This window comes from Pseudochaenichthys georgianus, chromosome 18, assembly GCF_902827115.2.
Source record: "Pseudochaenichthys georgianus chromosome 18, fPseGeo1.2, whole genome shotgun sequence".
Taxonomy (NCBI): Eukaryota; Metazoa; Chordata; class Actinopteri; order Perciformes; family Channichthyidae; genus Pseudochaenichthys; species Pseudochaenichthys georgianus.
In genome coordinates this window covers 22,884,572-22,901,398 of record NC_047520.1, presented here as the reverse complement: position 1 = coordinate 22,901,398, position 16,827 = coordinate 22,884,572, and the positions used below count along the sequence as shown (strand labels likewise).

Genomic DNA, 16,827 nt, shown 5'->3' with positions numbered 1-16,827 from the left:
TGAAGCTTGTTGCTTCTGCCCTCCTCCACTACGGTCTGGGAGCCGACATGAAAGTTAAACTCACACATGGCCAGTCCGCCCCTTTGTAGCATATTATTTCGATGAGAGATGAGCAGATCGCCTCTGGGCTTTCACCTAAAGACACAGCCACGCAAAAACTGCGGCATTTGTACAGCTCCGTATGGGTACTGCAGTTTGTGAAGTGCTTTCCTCTGTGGTGAGACGATCAGCACCACGGAGGAAAGCGGCAGAAAGTCACCTGGAGTTACGGCCCCTACACACGGCAGCGTGCGTTGTCGCTTGCCGGTGGGCGTGTCTGAAGCTAGACCAACAACCAATCACATGAATCTCCCACCCCGGACACACAAGCAGCGGTTTGATTGGCTAGAGCTTGTACTGGCATATGATTCGATTGGCTGACTCTTCCGTCGAAGCGTCAAAAGTATAACATTTTTCTACTTTTGCAGCGAGCACCGCGAGAAAAGCTACGCTTTGCTCCCACAATGCAGTTCGGCGAGGCGTGACGTCACCCCATTCAAAGTGAATGGGCTGAAGCGTTGAAGCGGCAACGCATGCCACAACTTGCCGAGGCATCTGCCGCCGCTCAACGGGAGTTTCCACAAGATGCCAGAGTAAGAGAAGGTTTACTGTAGCTGCCACTCGCCTTCCGTGGCAAATGCTGCTATTTAAACTATTTAACGTTTAAAATGTCGCTGTTTTGGCATGACTTTATCGAACTGATCTGCACACAGGACTGATGATCTGTACACAGGGTTGGGTTGTAACGGAATACATGTAACGGCGTTACGTAATCAGAATACAAATACCAAGTAGCCTAACTGTATTCAGCTCGCGTTACATTTGAAAAACAACTAATCCGAATACAGTTACTTTCGTAAACCTGAAGTGAATACATTTTGGAATACATATTGGAATTATTGGTGGAAAAGTTTCCTCACAAAATGTATCCTAATATTCATTACAGGCAGAACTGTGTGCACAGCGCAGCAGCATGTCTGTGAGGCCCCGCCCCCGCACGCAGATGAGAGAGAGATCTCTTTTTAAATATATTGAAAGTTAGAAAGATCAGTCCGATAAAGTCATGCCTAAACAGCGACATTTTACACGATAAATACGGGTTTAAATAGCAGCGTTTGCCACGGAAGGCGAGTGGCAGCTACAGTAAACCTTCTCTTACTCTGGCATCTTGTGGCAACTCCCGTTGAGCAGCGGCAGATGCCTCGGCAAGTTGTGGCATCTGTGGCAAATGCCGGGAGTACTTGCCACAGATACCACAGAGTAGTGGCATCTGTGGCATATGACGGGAGTATTTGCCACTGCCTGCAGATGCCACGAAATGAGCCAGGCCCTTCTGTGCCAGGGGTTGCCGACCCCTGCTCTAGACGATAGGATATTCTAAAGGAGACGCCTTTCCTTTCGCTTAGGAAACACTGAACTCTCCTTTACGAAAGGAACGAATAAAATGCTGCCCCACAATACTTGCAGCAACTTTTACCGTAACAGAACATTTGGCCGTTCACGGAAACAACAGAGAAACGCATCTCATGAAAGTTACGGTGCTTAATAAGCACCGTAACTTGCCAAAGTGCTGTGTTTTGAATGTTCAACACTATGATAATCAAAAGGTAAAATAGAGCGTTACTTTTTTACTGAAATGATCAAATAAAGTCAACATTTCAGTCTTTACTGAGCTGTGTGGGGTTTGTTCAACTTTTTTAAATGTGTTTGAATGGTGATACACACAGTGATAGATGTCAAAGCCTAACAAGTAATACATATATTGCATACATTTGCATTTATTTAAAAATGTAAAACTGTAGTTTCCCCACAGCAGACGCACATTAATAACATCCTCTGGCCGCGGCGCATCATAAATAGCCTACGTCAGATAGTGTCAGTGCAGTTGGATTCTCACAGCACCGCAGTCTCTTTTCCTAAGTGCAGATGAATTCCCCTATCATCCTACCTTAACCCCGTGACGTTCCTCACAGAGGTGAAGGAAAAGTGGTTAGGAACAGATTATTGATAGTTGATAGTTTGACCGCAAGGTATGTCTAATGAAGAATGTAAGGGTGGATTCCTGTACCTTTCTCCAGATCTTTGACAGAGATGTGGAAGTGTTGCAGGGGTGATTGATTCTTCCCATCCAACAAGTAGAAGACAAAGAAGTCCTGTGTGTGAGCGCCGTGCAGGCCGGTGTGCACGTAGCGCAGGAGGTTCATGTCCACCATCTCCTGGCTGCAGTTCCTCACCGCCGTCAGGGTCTCCCAGTCCTCACCTTCCTGAGGCAGGAGCAAACACCTCCCAGGGTCACTACAGAGCAGCATTGTCTAGTAATAAATACTGAAACCTCTCTTGGGAAACTATGACACAAACATAACTTAGAAGTCTGAAGTAGATAATTCCCTGTACAAACATTCTGTGTCCAACTGAACAAAAATTTAAAAATACCAATACAGACCAAACATATTCCACTACAAGTAACATACTTAACAATGTACTTAGAGCAGGGATGGGCAAATGGCGGCCCAGGGGGCGCATTCTCTTTTTGCGGCCCTCTGATTAATTTATAAACAACGTAATTAATAAATGTTGCGGTATTTGGCTGCTATTCGGCAGCGAAATAATCTGTGACGCGGTTGTGTGTATTGTGTTTGTTTCCCAGGAAACACTCACAAGAAACACCGGCTGTTGTTATGCCTGCTGTGACGTTAAGTTACCGCTTTTAATTATGCCGTTACAAGCTTCAAAGTTGTATTTATCATCTGAATTTGGCGAAACAAGTTTAATATTCATGGAATTTGTGTGTGTGTGTGTGTGTGTGTGTGTGTGTGTGTGTTCCAAGTGAATCTGCGGCCCCCTGGTGGCCAGTACATAAATGATGTGGCCCCCACCAGTTGCCCATCTCTGACAGAGTATCAAAAGTAAAAGTACCCATTAAAGGTGGGGTAGGTAAGTTTGAGAAACCAGCTCGAGATCGCTAGAATTTGAAAATCCACAACCGGAGAAAATCTGCCACTTCCTCACAGAGCCCCTCCTCCAACACACACGAACTCGCACATAACCAGTGAGGGCACGAGATAAGTTTGTGCCCCGATGGAAGGCTGACAGGCAGGTAGGCCATCCAGTTATTTTAGCCGGGCCGGCTAAAATTATTGGTCGTGCTTTTTACAGTACTATGGCTTCCACAGATGACATTTTTTTATGGATTTTTTTAAGATATTCATTGCTATCGGGATGTTCAGAGCATTCCATGGAATATAACAAAAAGTGTATCTCGAGCCAGTTTCTGAAACTTACCTACCCCACCTTTAAGCTAAAAAGTTGTTGTGTCTTATATTTATATTGAATAGAGATAAATAATGTTATACAAATAATAAAAAACATAATAATAATGTTAAACGGTTTTTTTTCATTTCTTTAGCTCTTTAGCAGATTTTTACCGATTTATGATACAATTATACACGTGATAATATCATAAATAATCCAGTGCTTCTAAAATGTCACTAGTTATTGCTTCATACTCTTTCTCCAGCTTCTTACACTCAATAGGTCATGTTTGGTTATCACAATAACATTGCAACAAAATGTTAGTTGTGCAATTCTAATATTGTGATAGCCCTAATTCTGACTATAACCTAAACAAATGATGCTACTCTATACTCACCAGCTAGTATAGTCGGTTGCAGTGGGTGGAAAAGATCATTTCCAATAAAGCTAAAATATATATTTGTAATTTTGCTTTAGATTTTAATTTTAATTTTGCTTGTGTAAATTCAATTTCTTTCTCACATTTAACGCGTTATCCTTCAGAGTAAGTGTCAATGTGGAACAATGGCACCAAGGGTTTTACTGGGCACACATGTACATGTTACAGTGTTTCCATGTGTTACGTGCCGTAGTGTGTGTGTGGTCGTGTGTGTGTTTTCCTCTCTCCCTCTGATTGTCCCCAGGTGCAACCTCTCCCCAGGTGATCCTAATCGACAATCAGGACTTCCATATAGGACTGGAGGAGGACGGCAGTGAGGCCCCTTCTTCCTCTCCTTCTCGTCTGGCTGCATGTGTGCAGCGTGTCTCTGTGTGAGACCCAGCCTAGTTGTGTGCTGTCTATTGTAAACTTGTGTTGTAATTTGGCTGGTGAGCCGCCTCACTTATGTTATTATTAAAACCTCACTCCTTCAGCATTGAGTTTCCTCTCCTTTTTCTCTCGTCCAGCTATCTTTTGTGTCGCTACTTCCCTTGGTACCCCTAGATCTACCAGGGAACGTAACATGGGGGCTCGTCCGGGATTTTTGAGACAAAGAGTGAGTATGTGGTTGTTGGTTAGTGTTGATATTGTGTGTGGTGGTGAGCAGTAGTGTATATAGGTGTAGGATTGGCTGTGAAGTGTCTTCCTGTTGAACAGCTTCCTCAGTTTAGACAGGGGAGTGTCTAGCTGGACTGAATCAGTCCTTCCTTCAGGCACTCATTTTTTATTTTGCCTTTTTTATTTTCGGGGTAATCCTGGGTGGGGATTCATTCCCTGTTGGGGGCAGGCGATTCAGGGTTTCGGCCGCTGATGTTTGCCTTTAAAGTCGCCTCGAGCCCGGCACGCTCCAGAAGATAGTTAGGTAAAGTTTGGTAGGCAGGATCTGGGGAAGTTTGTAAATAAATAATAATATTTGTAAGTAGCCGTTGCTATGGGGTCTAAAGTAGATGCCAGGGTAAAAGTACGTATGGCTCGTCTCCAGCTGGAGAGCAGGAAGCAGGAGCTGGAGAGCAGGAAGCAGGAGCTGGAGAGCAGGAAGCAGGAGCTGGAGAGCAGGAAGCAGGAGCTGGAGAGCAGGAAGCAGGAGCTGGAGAGCAGGAAGCAGGAGCTGGAGAGCAGGAAGCAGGAGCTGGAGATCAGGAAGCAGGAGCTGGAGATCAGGAAGCTGGAGGCAGACACTGCTGTCCGGATGCGTCAGCTAGAGCTCCAAGCAGCTGTGGTGGGTGATTCTGCCGTTACACCTTCAGGTTCTGCTGCTGCTTTTGATGCTGGTAGCAACATTCAGCTAGTCCCTGTCTTTCTTGAGTCGGAAGTGGAGATGTTCTTTGGTGCATTTGAGCGCATTGCTGCTGCCCTGCGCTGGCCAGAAGACGTGTGGGCCATACTTGTACAGTGCAAGCTAGTCGGCAAGGCTCAAGCGGCTTGCTCTTCTCTTTCTGTCGAGGATAGTTTGGAGCATGACAAGGTGAAAGGTGCTATTCTCAGGGCATATGAGCTTGTGCCTGAGGCCTACAGGCAGCGTTTTCGCGGCATGAAGAAAGCTGCTGGCCAAACATACGTGGACTTCGCGAGGGAGAAGAAAGTCCTCTTTGACAGGTGGTGTAGAGCGTGTAAAGCGGATGACATCGCTTCAGTATATGAGCTGATGCTGGTAGAGGAGTTTAAAAACTGTGTACCGGAGCGTACGGTAGTCTACCTGAATGAGCAGAGAGTGACTACCCTTCAGCAGGCTGCCACTCTGGCAGACGAGAGTGCGCTGATACACAGGAGAGTTTTTTTCCAGCGGGGCCCTCCTCAGCGGGACCCTCCTCAGTGGGACACTTATCGGAGAGCTCCTGATAATGATGTTCCCTGTGCCAGTGTTCCATTGTTAGGTCCCAGGATAGACAGAGCTTGTTTTTTTTGTCTTGACCCAGGTCACATGATAGCAGCTTGGAAGAGGAAGCAGGCCACCACTATGGCGGATGAGGAAGGGCTTGAGCTATCACACAGTGGTGTTTTGGCTCAGAGCGATTCTCCTCATCGTTTTGGTTTCCGGAAAGCTCGTAACAGGCGTGCCACACATGCTCATTCTGCTTCTCTTCCAGGACCCAAGAAAAAGAAATTGTGTTTATTTTGTCTTGATCCTGGTCATCTAGAGGCAGAGTGTGTAGCTCGGAAGGAGCAGGTGGCAGCTGCTCTGGAAAAGCCAAAAGACCGGCACCCGGTTGCGATGCGACAGAGTGGTGAGTGGCAGTTAAGTTCTGCATCCGTCTCGTCTGGCTGCATGTGTGCAGCCTGTGTGAGACCCAGCCTAGTTGTGTGCTGGCTATTGTAAGCTTGTTTTGTAATTTGGCTGGTGAGCCGCCTCACTTATGTTCTTATTAAAACCTCACTCCTTCAGCATTGAGTTTCCTCTCCTTTTTCTCTCGTCCAGCTATCTTTTGTGCTACTTCCCTTGGTACCCCTAGATCTACCAGGGAACGTAACACCATGACTTCAGTTGGACAGCAATGCACCAACCTTCAGCTGAAGCAGTCCCTGGGTGGGAACACTCTCCAGCATGTACAGGACCTCAGAAGGAGGCGTGTCCTCGTCCTGAGATAACAGAGTGACACTGGAGATGAGCCGGCTCTCTCCTGGCTCAACCTCCAGGCCGTTGTTCCTGAAGGACACATGATGGGATGATTTTCAGTTAATATCAGTGCAGGAAGAAGGACTCAGATTCTTACTTAAGTCAAAGTATTTGTAATACAATGTAGAAATATCCTGTTACAAGTAAAATATATGAGTGCAAAAGTATTAGAACCAAAGTATAGTTAAAGTGCTAAAAGTAAAAGTACTATTATGCAAATTGGCCCTTTTCTTAATAATGTTTATTATGTCACTGGATTATAATTAGTAATGCAAAAATGTGGGTTTTTTCCCGCAGCTAATAAATATGGAGCTAGTTTTGTGACTTATTATTCTTCTATAGGCAACCTAATCCCTAATAGTACATCATAATTCATCAGTTGATTTATATTGTTAATAAATAATATAAACGGGCAAAGTAACTAATGATGTCATATTAAAGTACAATATTTGCCTACAAATTGTAGCTGGCTATCAAGTAGCATAAAAGGGAAATAATCAAGTAAAGTACAGATCATATCAAATGTACTTAAGTTTAGTATAGAGTATATTTACTTAGTAAATGTGCACCACCGGTTAATATTGGTGATTAATAAACAGAAAGTGAAATGATTCTGACCGGACGACGTGAGGCTCCTCATCGTTGAGCGGCAGCACCATCACCACCACTCGTCTCTGGAGCTGGTGCCTGCCATCCGTCAGCTGGAGGGTGAAACTGTCCTCCATGTTCTCTGAGTCGTCGTGCATGTACATCAAATCCATACCTGCATGCAAATGATACAACAGATGTATTTGTCTTTTAGAAATATGCTATAGTATATTTAGAGTTAAATTATAGTATTATCCGACAAGCTTTGTTTAATTTAATTAATTGTATGTGAATGTCCCCTCTGTGTGAAGAAATGTTGACTCTGATTTATTTCCTGCCATTATAGCATGCTATGAATCATAAATAAGTGGAGAATGGTTGATGTAATAAAAAACTAATCAAAGGCACATCTATTATCTTGGTGGTGACACCAGATTCCAGGAACTTGTATAAATTGTTATTCATCACAACTTATTATGTTGCCCTCATCTTTAAGCTGCACAAGGCTTATAAAAAAAGAAGGTTTTGTTTTATTTTTCCAAAATCTCTGATCCTAGTTCGTAGCCCTCCAGAGCCGCATGAGCTAACATGACAGCAAAGCCAAAGAGCCCTTTAATGTTTTCAATATATGCTGTCCCAAGCGATCCATGTGTACATGTACGCTAAGTAGTAATACAGTAGTTCCTAAATGAAACTGCTCACTACAAGGTCAGTGCATTTTCGTGAATAGCTGGGTTATGATTTTTGGAAAAATGTATTGTTTGGCACACATCACAAGACAAGTACTGCCTAGTTCAATTATATTTAAAATAAGGCAGGCATAGCTATGGACACTATCCCAACACTTGGAAACTCACACCACAACAAACTAGAGTGATAAATGGCACTACATGTAAGTCAGAAAAATGTTGTCCCTTAAATGTCTGAGAGCTGAGGTTTCCATTAGGAACTAAAATGCTTTCTTTTCCCACAAGACAAGTATTCAGCATTAGTATTTATTACTTAAACCGAGACCACAACTACACTGAAACAATTTGTAACCCAAAGTCAGAGGTGGAAGAAGCAACACAGAATATTCACTGAAGTAAAAGTATCAATACTGCAGTGTAAAAATACTCAGTTACGAGTAAAGGTTGTGTATTCAAAATTGTACTCAAGTAAAAATGTATTAGCATAGAAAAATACTTCAAGTACCAAAAGTAAAAGTATGCGTTATGCAAAGTGGCTTTTCTAAGCAGCAGATATTTTCTTATTATTTGTATTCATTGTATTATAGTTATTGATGCATTCAAACTGGGATTCTTTTTTACAAATAAGGCCTGCTTCTCCACAAGTGCGAGGAAACGGCTTGTAGCTGCCACATTTTTGCCGCTCTTGGACTACAGGGATGTTGTGTACATGAACGCCTCAGCTCACTCCCTTCATCTGCTGGACGCTGTCTACCATGGCGCTCTGAGGTTCATAGCCAACTGTAAACCCCTCACACACCACTGCACGCTGTACTCTTTAGTCAACTGGACATCATTATCAATGCGCAGATCACTGCACTGGTACAAACTCATCTATACCACTATGCTTGGATTGCTGCCCCTCTACATATCCACTTACATATCACACAACCAGTACAGCTATAGACTACCATTTCAAAATGACATCACTGTCCGTCCCCTCAGTACGCACACGGTGCTTGGGAAAAAAGCCATATCATACTCTGCCCCCTCCACCTGGAACACACTTCAGCAGGAACTTAAGCTGACCAGTTTGATACCCATCACGGATTTTAAACTCATTTTAAAAAAGCTGGAGAAATCGTCTGTGGGTGTTTGCACCTGCTATATCTGACTACTGTATATGGATTTCAATGACTACTTTTTTACGATGTTGTATTTTAGTGTTGCCTCTGTGTTAGGCTAAATAAAATGAGGCTAAATAAAATAAAAATGCCTCTCTGAAGAACCAGCACCTTACCGTGGTAGAGAGGTTTGTGTGCCCTGATGAACCTGGGGGCTGTGTTGTCTGGAACCTTGTGTTCCTGGTAGGGTCTCCCATGGCAAATTGGTCTCAGGCAAGGGGCCAGACTAAGATTGGTTCAAAAGACCTCATGAAAGACGACACAGGAAGTGAGGATACCCGGCCCGGAGGAAGCCCGGGGTCCCCTTCTGGAGCCAGGCCCAGAAGGAGGACTCGTCGGCGAGCGTCTGGTGGCCGGGCTTGCCACGGAGCCCGGCCGGGCCCAGCCCGAAAAGGCAACGTGGGCAACACCTCCGCTTCTCCGTCCCGCGGGCCCACCACCTACGGGAAACATAGATGGGGTCGGGTGCGCTGCCAGACGGGTGGCAGTGAAAGCGGAGGGTCTCGACGGACCAGACCCGGGCGGCAGAAGCTGGCTTTGGGGACGTGGAACGTCACCTCTCTGGGGGGGAAGGAGCCGGAGCTTGTGCGGGAGGTGGAGCGGTACCAGTTGGATCTGGTTGGGCTCACCTCTACGCACAGCGTCGGCTCTGGAACCTTACTTCTGGATAGGGGTTGGACTCTATTCTTCTCCGGAGTTGCTCAAGGTGTGAGGCGCCGGGCGGGTGTGGGGATACTCACAAGTCCCCGGTTAGGTGCTTCGTTGTTGGAGTTTACCCCAGTGGACGAGAGGGTCGCCTCCCTACGCCTGCGGGTTATGGGGGGGAAAACTCTGACTGTTGTGTGTGCTTATGCACCCAACAGCAGTTCAGAGTATTCGGCCTTCTTGGAGACCCTGGAAAGAGTCCTGTATGGGGCTCCTGAAGGGGACTCCTTAGTCTTGCTGGGAGACTTCAACGCACATGTGGGCAATGATGGAGACACTTGGAGGGGCGTGATTGGGAGGAACGGCCCCCCTGATCTGAACCGGAGTGGTGGTTTGTTCCTGGACTTCTGTGCTAGTCATGGATTGGCCATAACAAACACCATGTTCGAACATAAGGATGCTCATAAGTGTACGTGGTACCAGAGCACCCTAGGCAGAAGGTCCATGATCGATTCGTTATCGTATCATCGGACCTGAGGCCGTATGTTTTGGACACTCGGGTAAAGAGAGGGGCGGAGTTGTCAACTGATCACCATCTGGTGGTGAGTTGGGTCGAGTGGCGGGGGAAGCCTCTGGATAGACCTGGTAAGCCCAAACGTGTAGTTCGGGTGAACTGGGAACGTCTGGAGGAGGCCCAAGTTCAGGAGGCCTTCAACTCACACCTCCGGTGGAGCTTTTCGGGCATTCCTGTGGAGGTTGGGGACATTGAACCAGAGTGGTCGGTGTTCAAAGCCTCTATTGCCGAAGCCGCGGCGGGGAGCTGTGGTCTCAAGGTCCTAGGTGCCTCAAGGGGCGGTAACCCTCGAACCTCCTGGTGGACACCGGTGGTCAGGGAAGCCGTCCGACTGAAGAAGGAGGCCTTCAGGGATTTGTTATCCCGGGGGGCTCCCGAGGAAGTTGCAAGGTACCGACAGGCCCGAAGGGCAGCAGCCTCATCCGTGGCCGAGGCAAAGCAGCGGGTGTGGGAGAAGTTCGGAGAAGACATGGAGAAGGACTTTCGGGCGGCACCAAAGTTGTTCTGGAAAACTGTCCGACACCTCAGGAGGGGGAAGCAGGGAACCATCCAAGCTGTGTACAGTAAGGATGGGACGTTGTTGACCTCAACTGATGGAGTGTTGGGGCGTTGGAAGGAACACTTTGAGGAACTCCTGAACCCGACAACTCCGCCCTCTATGTTAGAGGCAGAGCTGGAGTATGACGGGGGATCAACACCAATCTCCCGGGGGGAGGTCACTGAGGTCGTCAAACAACTCCACAGTGGCAAAGCCCCGGGGGTGGATGAGATCCGCCCGGAAATGCTGAAGGCTCTGGGTGTTGAGGGACTGTCATGGTTGACACGTCTCATCAACGTTGCGTGGAAGTCGGAAACAGTACCGAAGGAGTGGCAGACCGGGGTGGTGGTTCCCCTTTTTAAAAAGGGGGATCAGAGGGTGTGTGCCAATTACAGACGCATCACACTACTCAGCCTCCCCGGGAAAGTTTACTCCAAGGTACTCGAAAGGAGGGTCAGGCCGATTGTCGAACCTCAGATTGAGGAGGAACAATGCGGATTCCGTCCTGGTCGTGGAACAATGGCTCAGCAGGATCACACTTTACCGAGTGTGAAGCGGCTGGGATGAGGATCAGCACCTCCAAATCTGAGGCCATGGTTCCCAGCAGGAAACCGATGGACTGTCCACCCCAAGTAGGGAATGAGTCCTTACCCCAAGTGAAGGAGTTCAAGTATCTCGGGGTCTTGTTCTCGAGTGAGGGAACAATGGAGCGTGAGATGGGCCGGAGAATCGGAGCAGCGGGAGCGGTACTGCAGTCGCGGTACTGCAGTCGCTTTACCGCACCGCTGTGACGAAAAGGGAGCTGAGCCAGAAGGCAAAGCTCTCTGTCTACCGGGCCATTTTCGTTCCTACCCTCACCTATGGTCATGAAGGATGGGTCATGACCGAAAGAACGAGATCGCGGATACAAGCGTCCGAGATGGGTTTCCTCCGCCGGGTGGCTGGTGTCTCCCTTAGGGATAAGGTGAGAAGTTCGGTCATCAGGGAGGGACTCGGAGTTGAGCCGCTCCTCCTTCGGGTCGAAAGGAGCCAGTTGAGGTGGTTCGGGCACCTAGTTAGGATGCCACCTGGGCGCCTCCCTAGGGAGGTGTTCCAGGCACGTCCAGCTGGGAAGAGACCAAGGGGTAGACCGAGGACCAGGTGGAGGGATTATATCTCTTCGCTGGCCTGGGAGCGCCTTGGGACCCCCAGTCAGAGCTGGTTGATGTCGCCAGGGAAAAGAAAGTTTGGGGCTCTCTGCTGGAACTGCTACCCCCGCGACCCGACCACGGATAAGCGGGAGAAGATGGATGGATGGTTGGATGGAAAATAAAAATGTGTTCATCACTGTAATGTTGCACTTGGTAAAAGTGGGCCTTATTTGAATTATTTCCAATAAACCCCATTTTATCCTGTATTGCTTTACCTATAATAATATATAGTAATGTGTGTCGATTTGTATTTATAACCTAAGTTAAAAGTAACTAGTAACTAAAGCTGTAAAAGAAATGCAAAGTTACAGAACGTTTCCAAAAATTACAACATTTACTAAATGTAGCTTAAACCTAGACCACATTTAAACTGAAACAATTTGTAACTCATAGCATTTTAATGTCAATGTTAATTTGAGTCTTATGGGTGAGACTAGGCAATAGAATTGACATGTGAAAAGTACCATTAGAGAGATCTGTCATTGAGAAGTCGACCACCGGGGACTGATGAGCGGCCTCTTGTCTCTTGTAGATCTTCCTCTCACTGCTGAGGGTGATGATGCTGCCGTGGTGGGGGGGTTTGACCACACTGAAGAGCAGAATGTCCTGAGGAACGTCCAGATCCAACGCATGTAGAACTGACACGTCCAACTGCTTCATTTCTCCTTCTCGTACCTCAACAGAGAAGGACATAATCAAACACTGGACCACATGCTGAGAACAGATGGGCTTTGTCTTCTGTAACTTACTGTGATGTTCCGAGCCACAAACTGTGGGATCTCATCGTTGGTGGGGTTGATGATGATGTAGAAGGGGACGTGGGCAGAGCTGTGTTTTCCGTCTGATATACAGAGCAGGAACTGGTCGGCTGTGGGCTCCATCCTCTGATGCCTGGACTGGACGTAGTTAATATGGCCGTCCAGGATATCTTGGTAGGAAAAGGAAGCTGGGGAGAAGGAAGTTAGAACTTAGTCAGAAAAAAGTCAAGTCAGAGTCAACTTCTCTCTCATATATATATATATATATATATATATATATATATACAGATATATACATATACACACATTAAGAGGTATACAATTGAAAAAGAAGGCACAACAGTAAATATATAAAAATAGCAGTCAACACACTAAATTGGAACGGATATGGGTGTAAGTCAAGTAGACTTCTAATTGGATGAATATATGACAATAGCACAAATATACAATAAGTTCAGTAGTTCTGTAGTGCAAATAACTGTCCATAGCAGCGTGCTGGATGTGTGTGAAAAACATGTGATACTCAATGTGTTTCACCCATTTGAGGATCATTGACTGTATGATAATGCATACCTATGCTTATGCCTGTGTTGCTTTTCTCAAAGCCAGGACTAGGCAGGACATTTTCAATGTAGCCAAACTGGGGGGGGGAAATCAGACTGAGCACCAGTTGGTCCAGAACAGTGTCCACGTCAGAGGCCTTCAGATGAGAAGCAGTGATAGGGGAAGACCCCCCCTCATCTACAGAAAAGATGTCTCCTGTAAACAAAAAGGACAAATCATGCTAAACCAGGGGTTTCCAAATCTATTTCATCGGGGGCCACATTAGCATTATGACGACGAATTCTGGCTGCCTTCATTGTAAAGTCAGCATACTTGGCTCTGTGTATGGAGCTGATGTGCTGTAATAGATTGTATCCCAGCACACTGCCTGGAGTCTGCATTAAATGATTGGCCATAATTGTAAGCATAATACTTGTGTATTGGTGGTAGGCCAACTACAATTATTTTAAGCTTTAAATAATGTTTCTATCAATGCATTTAAGGCCAAGTAATTCCTGCTTTACAATAGTGAATTGTGCCTTAAAATTGTGGTCTAAAATTATATTTTGTGTGTGTGTTTCAATTTGGTTTAATGCAATTAAAATGACTAAACTAGGCCGATTAACATGTGAACAAAGATTTGACTGCTGAATTGAAGTCTAATATTCAAATATATTTAAGCTCTGTTTTGGCCCTTGCCCATGTTTGAGGAATATTGGGATTTGTTACCAAAACATGGAGCTAAAAGAGGAATCAAAACTGCTTGTCCCCCTTTACAAGCTAGTCATTTTATCCACTGTTAACATGATGGCTCGCCTACATGATTAACATGATGGCTCGCCTACATTATTAACATGATGGCTCGCCTACATGATTAACATGATGGCTCGCCTACATGATTAACATGATGGCTCGCCTACATGATTAACATGATGGCTCGCCTACATTATTAACATGATGGCTCGCCAACATGATTAACATGATGGCTCGCCTACATGATTAACATGATGGCTCGCCTACATGATTAACATGATGGCTCGCCTACATGATTAACATGATGGCTCGCCTACATGATTAACATGATGGCTCGCCAACATGATTAACATGATGGCTCGCCTACATTATTAACATGATGGCTCGCCTACATGATTAACATGATGGCTCGCCAACATGATTAACATGATGGCTCGCCTACATGATTAACATGATGGCTCGCCAACATGATTAACATGATGGCTCGCCTACATTATTAACATGATGGCTCGCCTACATTATTAACATGATGGCTCGCCAACATGATTAACATGATGGCTCGCCAACATGATTAACATGATGGCTCGCCTACATTATTAACATGATGGCTCGCCTACATGATTAACATGATGGCTCGCCTACATGATTAACATGATGGCTCGCCTACATGATTAACATGATGGCTCGCCTACATGATTAACATGATGGCTCGCCTACATGATTAACATGATGGCTCGCCTACATGATTAACATGATGGCTCGCCTACATGATTAACATGATGGCTCGCCTACATGATTAACATGATGGCTCGCCAACATGATTAACATGATGGCTCGCCTACATGATTAACATGATGGCTCGCCAACATGATTAACATGATGGCTCGCCTACATTATTAACATGATGGCTCGCCTACATTATTAACATGATGGCTCGCCAACATGATTAACATGATGGCTCGCCAACATGATTAACATGATGGCTCGCCTACATTATTAACATGATGGCTCGCCTACATTATTAACATGATGGCTCGCCTACATTATTAACATGATGGCTCGCCAACATGATTAACATGATGGCTCGCCAACATTATTAACATGATGGCTCGCCTACATTATTAACATGATGGCTCGCTTACATTATTAACATGATGGCTCGCCTACATGATTAACATGATGGCTCGCTTACATTATTAACATGATGGCTCGCCTACATGATTAACATGATGGCTCGCCTACATGATTAACATGATGGCTCGCCTACATGATTAACATGATGGCTCGCCTACATGATTAACATGATGGCTCGCCTACATTATTAACATGATGGCTCGCCACTGAAACGGCTGACTTTTAGACATTTTGCTGTAGTCGGTTCACATACAGTATGTCACACCAAATATTTGTTCAATGAAATAAACAGCTGTTAACAAATATTCATGGTATTGTTTTTTCAAAACAACTTGCTTAATAACATATTTACCCATTTCACTGAGTTAGAAATAGCCAGTGGTGGATAGTCACAAAGTACATTTACTCAAGTACAGTACTTAAATACAATTTCGAGGTACTTTGGCATTACCTAGGTATTCTCAGTTTTTGCTACTTTATACTTCCACTATACTACATTTTACAAGCTAATATTGCACTTTGTACTCCACTACTATAATTTGACAACTTTAAGATCATTAGCTTATACATATTTTAAATAATTTGTTAAATGAACATTGACATATAATGATAGGTTAAGATATCCAGCAGCAGTATATAAAGTAAATCCAATTTGCTTGACATTTAATAGCTGCGATAGGAACACAGCAATGATCACAATAGTAACCCAGTGACTCTATATATATATACGATTCTGAAATCAGCAGTTACACATAAGGAGTACTTTAAGCCGATACTTTTGTACTTTACTTAAGTTTGATGTTGAATGCAGGACTTTTACTTAACAGAGTACTTCAAATGTAGAGGTAAAAAACCTGAGTATCTTCCACCACTGGAAAAGGCCCACCTGTTGTCAGAGAAGGTGTTTGGCTGTCGACTGGAAACACGGTGACCTTGAGATCGTACACAGGCAGACTGGGTCGCAGCTGAGGCAAGTCTCTGGTCATGGGGGGGGGTTCTGCGGCGCAACATGGATGAGAGGTCTCTGTTTCTCCGTCAGAAACAACAAAGGTGATGGTGTCATGCCGAGGAGTGAGTCCAATCTCCAGTCCTGAAACAACGATCACATCAAGAACATTTAGAGACAGTACCTATTGTTCTGTATGGGGTTATACATGTACATTTATATTTACTGTATTTGTCTCCACATGCTCTTTCAAAAATTATTGTCCAGCTATGAATGTTAAAAATGACCTCAATAATACAGTAAAATGAAATGATACTGAAGAAGAACGAAAAAAAGATACGCTCCTGTTCAGCATAATGAAAAATCACCAGCAGTTTAAAAAACATTTCAGCATTTACTGTAAAGTGATGTTTCCTCTGTGTACTTTATACCAAGAATACAACACAAAAATGACTTCACCCTATAAAGATAGTTAAATAATATAACAGCAAACGTTCTCCTCCATATGAGCTTACTGTAAAAATACTCAATTTCAAGTAAAAGTACTGCATGGAGAATGGTACTTAAGTAAAAGTATTTAAGGACGATTAATCAAATGTACTCAAAAGTATTAGGAGTAAAAGTACTCAATAGGGGATTTCACACTAAGTACTTTTCCCAGGAATAGTTCCCGGAACTTAGTTCCCCGGAAATCTTTAGTTCCGCAACTATCTAGTAGATCGCGTTCACACCGGAATAGAGTGAGAAGAATTTTCTAATCATAAATCTATCGATTTGAACATTATAAAAGTAGGGTAGACATGTGGAGTTTATCCGACTGAACAAAACGTGATCCGTCTCTTAAATGTGTGTCAACCACAGATCTTATTTCGAGCTATTTTCAAAAATCCTATAGAGAAATTGCATTGATTTTTTGTCGAGGG

General features: G+C 44.8%; 1 protein-coding gene across 1 annotated transcript in view; it reads right to left on the bottom strand.

The window, feature by feature from the left end:
• Positions 1-16,827, bottom strand: part of frem1a (Fras1 related extracellular matrix 1a) — a 59,028-nt gene that overhangs the window by 11,058 nt on the left and 31,143 nt on the right. Inside the window, exons 17-23 of the mRNA XM_034106235.2 lie at positions 15,845-16,048; positions 13,102-13,287; positions 12,520-12,716; positions 12,235-12,445; positions 7,002-7,146; positions 6,272-6,413; positions 2,108-2,303 (exon numbers count right to left, since the gene is read on the bottom strand). Of these exons, the coding sequence (XP_033962126.1) occupies positions 2,108-2,303; positions 6,272-6,413; positions 7,002-7,146; positions 12,235-12,445; positions 12,520-12,716; positions 13,102-13,287; positions 15,845-16,048 (1,281 nt within the window). The remainder of the gene's footprint in view (positions 1-2,107; positions 2,304-6,271; positions 6,414-7,001; positions 7,147-12,234; positions 12,446-12,519; positions 12,717-13,101; positions 13,288-15,844; positions 16,049-16,827) is intronic.